Source organism: Uranotaenia lowii, chromosome 2, assembly GCF_029784155.1.
Source record: "Uranotaenia lowii strain MFRU-FL chromosome 2, ASM2978415v1, whole genome shotgun sequence".
Classification (NCBI taxonomy): domain Eukaryota; kingdom Metazoa; phylum Arthropoda; class Insecta; order Diptera; family Culicidae; genus Uranotaenia; species Uranotaenia lowii.
In genome coordinates this window covers 409,513,468-409,522,492 of record NC_073692.1, presented here as the reverse complement: position 1 = coordinate 409,522,492, position 9,025 = coordinate 409,513,468, and the positions used below count along the sequence as shown (strand labels likewise).

Genomic DNA, 9,025 nt, shown 5'->3' with positions numbered 1-9,025 from the left:
TTGCTTTCGAGGCGCCGCTGCGAAATGCAATCACATAGTGCAGATCAACTGACGTTTCTTTTAAACTGTCAGAGAACTTGCGGTCTCGCTCTCAATCTTCTTTACGTCAGCCGAACGGTACGGGTGGAGTTTTTTTTTCTGAAAACACGAGTGGCTAAAATTTGTAGTTGAATTTTAAGATAAAAATTGAGGTAAAAGAACTTATAGACTAATAGTGCGGTTGTTTAAGTATGGTTTGTAGTGCGGCATAGTTTTGCTCAGGATTCAGGTACAAATTTGTTACTAAAGGGTGATACGGTCAAAATTTGGTCAATATCAACTTGACGTATTTCTTTCAATAGTCCTATTTGCCGCTGGTAGTCTTCGTGATAGAGTTGGTGATGTTTCACCAACACGTTTCATTTTTGGCACAATCAACCTCAAAAACGACCATGTGTGTCGACCAACTGCCCGTTTTTTGTACCGAGATTTTTTGAGGTTAATTGTCCCGGCTCATCTGTACACGCTCAGCAAGTGTGCGTAAGAAATGTCAAAAACAACTCTATTCTGCATTTAAAAAACCTGAACACCCCTCATTTTGAAGGTGTGTGTGTGTAGAATGTTGTTCCTATTTTGATTTTGGAATTCACTCTTCAGTTGTCAAAATGCCGTCCAAGAAAGAAGAGCAGCGTATCATAATTTCGCACGTAAAGCTGGCAAAATCGCTAAAAGTTGCCAAATCAACCGTTACAAATGTAATTAAAGTGTTTGGGAAATGTTTGTCGACAGCCAGGAAGTCTGGATCGGGGGGAAATCGAAAACCGGAAGCCGCTGAGACGACAAAGAGAGTTGCCGGTAGTTTCCAGCGAAACCCTAACCTCTATCTCCGAGATGCCGCAAATAAGTTGGGTGTATCGTCTACAACCGTGCATCGAGCCAAAAAACGAGCCGGAAAAAATACGACGCCCAAAGCGCGATCCCGGAGGCTGTTCACGACGATGCTGACGAAGTTTGACTGCGTGGTAATGGACGACGAAACCTACGTCAAAGCCAACTACAAGCAGCTTCCGGGACAGGAGTTTTATACGGCAAAAGGAAGGGGAAAGGTAGCAGATATTTTCAAGCACATGAAACTGTCAAAGTTCGCGAAGAAATATCTGGTTTGGCAAGCCATCTATACCTGTGGCTTGAAAAGCAGCATTTTCATAGCTTCCGGGACTGTCAATCAAGAAATTTACGTGAAAGAGTGTTTGAATAAACGTCTGCTGCCTTTCCTCAAGAAACACGGTTGTTCCGTCCTGTTTTGGCCGGATTTGGCATCTTGCCATTACGGTAAAAAGGCCATGGAGTGGTACGCCGCCAACAACGTGCAGGTGGTTCCCAAGGACAAGAACCCTCCCAACACGCCAGAGCTCCGCCCAATTGAGAAATACTGGGCTATTGTCAAGCGGAACCTAAGGAAAACCAAAAAATCTGCTAAGGACGAGTTCAAGGCAAACTGGCTTTCTGCGGCGAAGAAGGTGGACAAGGTGGCTGTACAAAATCTGATGGCAGGGGTTAAGCGTAAGGCCCGGCAATTCGGATTTGGAAAAGCGGAAGCCTAACTGAATATTTTTCCTGAATTTTATACTAATTAGACTTAAAAAAGAAATTTAATTTGATTTTTTAAATAAACGATTTCACCGATTTACACGCGTTTTCCCTTGACCAAATTTTGACCGTATCACCCTTTAGTGCAGCGTTCCGAGTTTTTAAGAAACCACACCGTATTTCCATTTCTCCTTGTTGGGTAATCTCTGGCCGCAACTCTCGCCCCCTCAGCGATGTCGCGCACCTTGCCATCGATCTTCTTGACCTCGGTTGCTGAATTTGGAATCAGCAAATCCAAACGAAATCGTATCTGTCGGTTGAACAGCATCATCGAAGGCGATTTACCAATTGCTGGGTGTATCGTCTTTTGGTGGGCCAACAAAATCTTGCACAACTCAGCATGTATCGATGATCTGTCACACTGCAAACTCTTCAATTTCGCTTTGAATGTCTGAATGAATCTTTCAACTTGACCGTTCGTCGCAGGGTGATACGGTGCACCCATCTTGTGATAGACTCCAATCATTTTCAAAAACCTTTGGAACTCCACGGTCGCTCACCAGGGCGGATGGAATTCCGAACGATGCGAAGTTTTCACGACAGATTTGGATGGTGGTAGCAATGGTAATGTTATTCAGTATACGCACCTCAGGCCACTTCGTGTAGGTGTCCACGAGCACATTAAAGTATGTGTTCATGAACGGACCAGCAAAATCGACGTGAACTCGTTCGAATGGCGCAGTTGGTGTTTCCCAGCAGTGCGTCGGCGCTCTGGTGGGTTCAGCCCTGGTGGACTGACAGTAGTTGCCGTTGCGCACGATCTCGATTTGTGCCGAAGTGTGTAGAGTGTAGTTCGGCGAGCACTTTCACTCGCAAGCATGGAGGAATGTAAACTCGAATTCCTCGCATGGCGCAGCCTTTCTGCACCGTGAACTCCTGTTAATCAACGCCGAAACGGTCTCTAGGTACCTTCACAGACTGGTCCTTAGCAGAAGCTTTAGCGAGCTCCTCTATGGTCAGTGGCACTGTCTCGATCATGTTGATTTCCAAGTAGTCCGTCTGTTCGATGACATACTCCAGAGTTTTCTCCTTTAGCGGTAGATGCGAGAAAGTATCGGCATTGTAGTGTTGTCCGGTAGGCCTGAACCTGATTTCGTAATAGAATGACTGAAGAAATGCAGCATAATGCTGCATTCTCGAGGCAGACATCTTCGGGAGACCTTTCACGTCGGAGAAGATCTGCTATCTGTTAGCAGAGTGAATCTCCTCCCGTACAGGTACTGATAAAACTTGCGAACTCCTGTTGCGTAGCATTGAGCGTTTGAGACGCGTACTGGATTGGTCTTTCCGAACCATCGGAATAGACGTAGCTCAAAAACGCACCGACACCATAGGGTGTGGCATTAGTAGCGAGAACCAGCGGTAATGTTGGGTCGTAGTGAACAAGGAACTTGTCGGACTGCATTTTTGCTTGACTTGGATGAATGCTTCTTCACATTGCTTCGACCACTCGAAACGGACGTCATTCTTCAACAGGTTATTCAGCGGGTAAAGGGTCGTACCAAGGTTTGGGAAGAACCTTCGATAATAATTCACAAGTCCAACAAACGAATGAATCTGTTACTTAATCTCCGGTCTGGACATGTTCTTCTTGTCAACCTCGTGGATACCGTCTTTGTCGATTCTGTATCCACAGTACTCAATTTCGTTTGCGAAGAAATTGCGCTTGTATGTATGTGGGAGAACGCTATCTCCCACAGACACTAGAGCTATTGAATAATCAGCATAGATCGATAAAATTTACGGTTCAGAAAGAAGTTGAGGGAAAACTCCCCTTCCTTGATCTGCTGATCTCAAGGAAAGAGGACAACACAATAAAGTTTGGAATCCACCGGAAACCAACCTCAACTGACAGATATATTACGGTCGATTCAAATCACTTTGGTGCTCAAAAACAACACCTTCCACTCTATGGCACATTGGATGTGCTGTGAATGGACACAACAATGACTTTGTTCGTAAAATTCTTCGCAAGCACTCGCAAGCATTCTTCTGCAGTATGGTCTAAAAACAGCATGCAAGAGTGGAAATACCCTCCAGGATCGTCTAGTGTCGCTCAAAGACAAGATTCCTGAGGAGGATAGATCCGGAATTTACGAAATTCCATGCAGCATATGCCCGGCTATTTACAGGTTGACCATTCCATCGATTGGAAAAAGGTAAAATTTAGAAAGTTTGTACGAGAATCATGCTGAATACGTATGAATCCTTGGAAGTCGATGATTATCAGCTCTGCCGAAAAACTGTTGATGAACGAAGACGATCCGCCGATCATTTCACCTCTCTTCAACTTGATCAACCAAAAATCCGCATAATGCCGATTGCGTTCGACGAATACTACATCAAGTATGAAACTGGAGCTGTAATTATCCTTTGTGTGATCAGTCGGACATCGTCCTGTAGATGGGCAACATCGAGCCCGAAACCGGTCGACAAAAAGGTAATTTTATATCCTTTTTTCGTAAAGTAAGAACGTTATATGTCGTGTCCTGTACAACGTCGTGTGTTATGTGTAGTTAAAGTTCTTACGTAAGCACAAATCATATAAAAATGAGTGACATTTCTTTGTCTTTCACACTTATTATTGTTACTGGAGCACCAGTGTCCACTTCAAAACGAATCGTAGCGTTTTTTACGTTCACATCCAACCAATAGTTTGGGAATGGTGACACGGTGACACCGTCTAACTTGCATACTTCATCCAAGGATATAACCTCACTTGCACTTTCTTGTGATTCTTCGAGCAAATTTGCATCCGACTTTACGCTCTTGGCATCACTTTTCGCGTTCTTCTTCATCTTTAGGCACATTTTTGTAGATGTCCGGATACTTTGAAACGCCTGCACACTGCATTCTGGTACGGACACTTATTTGCGATATGTTCAGGACTTTCGCAACGAAAACATTCACTTTTCTTCTTCCCGGCATCCATATTTTCAGTCTTTTTCTTCTTGTTTGTGTTCGATCTGGTGGCTTTCGCAGAGCGAGAATGGTCCACGAAATTCACTTCACTTCTAGCGTAACATTTCATTAGGGCGAAACTAGCAGTTAGCTCGAAACGAGAAAAATGCGTTTGAAATTTCGGAACATCTAATCAAATCCTATTTAAAAATCGACCTCTTTTTTCACAATATTCACTTATTGTTCGTTGGTTATCAAAATCTTTAACTTTTTTCACTAAATTTAAGAGATTTTCGAGTTTCGCTTTTTTTGTTTTCGATTTCAGCTACGCCTGCAAGTTTCGCCCAATTGATCGGCCGTTTTTGTTTTGGTTTTGAAATTTCGCCCATTGGTCCTACACCAAAAAGTAATTAGGCCGTTTTGTCACACACGGTCAACTCAGTTACGCCCAGTGTCGCTACACGAATAGAAAAATTGATCCAATTATGAATAGGCGTTACTTTACGTTCCAACAAAAATGCATCAACAGGAATTGAATTTTATTAATTTTTTGAAAGTTTTAAGTGATTTTAAGATGAAACCACGTTAGTTAGGTAAAGTGCAACCTCGTACATCCGGAATGACCGTTAACTTGATTTGTTTACATTTGGCAGTTTCGCCCTTTTGAAATGTTACGCTAGACTTCTTCCTCACGCTGGGCCAAGTTGAACCATTAATGTTTGAAAAATAACCATAATGGCAGTTTAGTGGATCAAGTCGTTTTATGAGTTTTCAGCGAAAACTCATAAAATGAGATTCTACAGAGAACTTGAATAATGGTTATTTTTCAAGCATGGTCGAAAAAGTAAAAATGGGTCGAAATTAAAAGAAAATATCCGTTTTTAAATATGAATCGACTTAAATTTCATTCAATATAAAGAAATTCAATAAGTTTCATATTATGCATTATGTATTATAAACATTATTAATAAACATAATTGTAATTGTAATTGTAATTGTAGCACTACTATGTTGCATTAGCGGAAGAAAGTTTTGTGGGCGGAGGGAATGATTGTGTCGGCTTCTGCTACGGATAATGCGCTGCTGCCTTTCCTTCAATGTTCAGCCGGTGGCCTGTGGTTGAGCTTCCGGCTGTGCTGTGATTTTGGTGCCAGTTTTTCTTGGTGTATATTCGGAACCTCCTGATGCAGCAAACGTAGGGAGTTCCGACCCCAGATAACCTAACTCTCGTCTGAAAATTGAATTTGAAAGAGTGACGTTAATGATCTATCTGAACACAATTTCTATTTATTGAATTAACAGATATTACCAGAACAATGCTTACAGTTTGTATGTCAAGCAATTCAAGAGATTTTTAAGAAATTTAGTCCAACGTAGAATCACAAACAAAACAAACACTTCAGCGAATGAAAACATGGCTCCTGTTTTTTCAGTCATTTTTTTGTTTAATTTCAACCATTATCAAAGTTTTCTTCATAAACTCGGAAAATGGTTGAAATTTAACAATTCATAACGGTTGAAAAATAATAATTTTAGCAGTTCTTCTAAAAATACCATAAAATGTATGAAAAACAATCATTTATGGTTAAAAAAATATGAGCGTGCTTGTTGCAATTTGACAACTGATAACAAGATTTATATAATGTAAGGTGTGGCAAATCAAGGAATGTAATTTAAGGTGAAGCAATCTAAATTTATAAAAACCTTAGAGTAATGTTCGACAATCGCTTAAGTTTTGGTGCGCATGTCAAATACTGTTTTATAGTGCGTCGAAAGTCTTCGACTCATTGATGTGGATTGTGCCGAATTTTCATGGTACAAAGAGTAGCATGAAATGTTAACTTTCGTTAAATTATCAATGTTTATAGAAAATCCCCAATGAGGTTCATTTTACACCATAAACCCCGCAGCCAAAATGCGACCGGTTTCATCGCCCCCAGTTTATGCAGAACGATGCTCATCGGAAAAGTTACTGGGCAAAAAAGCGTGAGTAGGCCAACAACACTATCAACAACTACATAGTTCAAGAGTTAGTAGCCCACATATCCATCTCCATCCACACGGCGAAAGGGGGCTAACTTTAGCCCGTTTTATAGGGTTAGCACGGCGCGGGCGGCCGGATGTTCACATAACCGGTGCCTTCTGGCTGATGTGGTTTGGTATCGGGCATCGGGCATCAGGTATGTGTATAAGCAAAATTTATGAATATCACCGCGTTTATCACGCGACAATGTCATAAAAATTCATATGCGACGTTTAGCTTCTCTCCTTCTACCAAAATTTCGAGTCAAACCAAGTTGGCCGTCGTCGAAGTTGGCGTTGACTTTGGCCATTTCTTGGCAGCCGAAATGAGACAGGTCGTATCGAGTGATGGCCGTTTGACGTTTTCGATGTTTTACGTAAGGGGTATTTTACCCCCTTTCTGTTGGATGTGACAGAGAGAGAGCTCTGCTGCGGGAATCCAAACACTAAATAGGTGCCGTGAAGCGGTTTTATGTCACGAAACTAGGTAGGTAGTAGACCTGTAGGGTTTCGTTTCACCTGGCCTCGAGGGGGTATCAAGTAGAAGTTTATTTATCGTAATATGGCGACCGGATTTATGGCAATGTTGCGCTTTTGATGGTTGAATTGTCATTTAGGGACCGGTTAAGAGCTTCTGGTGGTTATTATTGGATCATGAAAGGAGCAAAAAAAAATTCCACCGAAGCAAGGGAATGGGTTCCAAACTTTACGATAGCTCATTCACTGAAAGACCTAGGCACGAATTGATCGTAATTTGTTAATGGCGTCATACCATCCAAGTAGCCATCCGATATGGAAAAACTTCATCGAAAATCCCTTTCATAAATTGTTAACCAACTGGCCAGCCAGCTAGCTGAACACGTGTCCAGTGGCCTACTGCTGTGCCCGGCCGGGACAAAAGAAATCCAAGCCCACTTCGATGAATCCCCGATTCCGGGAAAAAAAACAGACAGCCAGATTCAAAAATGTGCAACTCTTGCGTATTGTTAGCGCGAAACGGGGGAAAAATCCTTCCGAAATCGAACAACTTTAGCTAACTCCTCGTCCAGCTCTCTATTCATCGCATTTTCCATTCACCAGCAATCACCCAGCGGGGACCCTTTTTCTGCCATCTTTATGTCCCGTAATGTGTCCTCTCCGGTTTGAAACGGGACGGTCATCTCCCTCAACATAAAGGCAAAAAAGACACAAGCTCGGGTCCGAGCCAGAGCAGCTGTCAAACAGAGAGAGGCCTCTGAAAAGTTTTGCCCATTCGATTTTGACTCTTTCCTTCTGTCTCGGCCATTACATCGTTTGGACAATACTGTCCCGGACCTTATTCCTAAATTGTGAAAGGAGTAAATGCGTACGGATGGTTCCCAAAAGTCCCGGAGCCACATTCTGGACAATGGCCATCATCGATTTTTATGGGCCCGGAAGGTTTAATCCTTCCCGATGCGCAATCATCGGGACAAGGGTTGTCCACGCTAGATAGCCTTTTGTGCGAAGGTAACATTGCCGGACTTTGGGTTGATCTTTTTTTTAACTTATGAATTTTTGTAAAGATAAAAAAAAACGTCAGCTGGTCGTTGAATTCTAAACTTTAAACATTAAAATGGTTCTTCACTTACCATTCGATCTATCGTCAAAAATCAGTAGGCCTATGTTTTTACCGAGAATGTTTAAACAAGCTACTCAAGTAGGACCACAGCAAATTGATGGAGTTTGTTATGTTTAAACTTACAAAACAGTAGGCACTGTTGCTGATTGAAATCGTCAAGTTTGTTATTGTTTTGCTTTCAAATGTACACATTCAAATATGGGCCTTGTAACTGGCTTAACGGGTGAATGATTCACTTAACGATTGTTGTTGTTTTTGTTGTTACTAGTTTTGAATTACCTAGCGCCATGCAGCTGAGTTGAGTCAGGTGAAGCGAATCGTTTTATGGCTGTGAACCTCGGGAAGGCCTAAACGGCACATCACCACTTTGTTTGTCGATGTTTATTGTGTATCAAATCGGTTCCATGGTGTAATGGTTAGCACTCAGGACTTTGAATCCTGCGATCCGAGTTCAAATCTCGGTGGAACCTTTCAAAAGAAATCTTTTTTTACAAGACTTCAGGCCAAGGAACAATTTTCACAATTTCGAAAATTATGACAATTTTAACAATTTTGACAATTTGAACATTCGTTATTATTTTTGCAAATTTTTGACATAATTTTGACGCATAATTTGATTAGTTTTGGCACAATTGAGAAACAAATTTTACAAAATTTTGACGCAATTTCATTTTGACAATTTTGACAATTTTGACAATTTTGACAATTTTGACAATTTTGACAATTTTGACAATTTTGACAATTTTGACAATTTTGACAATTTTGACAATTTTGACAATTTTGACAATTTTGACAATTTTGACAATATTGACAATTTTGACAATTTTGACAATTTTGACAATTTTGACAATTTTGACAATTTTGACAATTTTG

The 9,025-nt window shown here is 41.3% G+C and overlaps 1 protein-coding gene and 1 non-coding gene across 2 annotated transcripts; one reads left to right on the top strand and one right to left on the bottom strand.

The window, feature by feature from the left end:
• Positions 1-1,702: 1,702 nt before the first annotated feature.
• Positions 1,703-2,778, bottom strand: LOC129743383 (uncharacterized protein K02A2.6-like). Its single transcript, XM_055735378.1, has 3 exons — positions 2,539-2,778; positions 2,130-2,432; positions 1,703-2,074 (listed from the first exon to the last, which is right to left on the bottom strand). Exons 1-3 carry the CDS (start codon positions 2,776-2,778, stop codon positions 1,703-1,705), a joined length of 915 nt encoding a protein of 304 aa, XP_055591353.1.
• Positions 2,779-8,550: 5,772 nt separating this feature from the next.
• On the top strand, positions 8,551-8,622 carry Trnaq-uug (transfer RNA glutamine (anticodon UUG)). Its single transcript has one exon. It is a non-coding gene; the product is annotated as a tRNA-Gln (tRNA).
• The last annotated feature ends 403 nt before the right edge of the window (positions 8,623-9,025 follow it).

Coding starts and splice junctions, on each gene's coding strand:
- LOC129743383 (XM_055735378.1), bottom strand. CDS start 2,778: ATGTCTGCCTCGAGAATGCAGCATTATGCTGCATTTCTTCAGTCATTC. Junction 2,433..2,538: donor CTAAGGACCAGTCTGTGAAG/GTACCTAGAGAC, acceptor TGCGAGTGAAAG/TGCTCGCCGAACTACACTCT. Junction 2,075..2,129: donor TCGGAATTCCATCCGCCCTG/GTGAGCGACCGT, acceptor GTCTATCACAAG/ATGGGTGCACCGTATCACCC.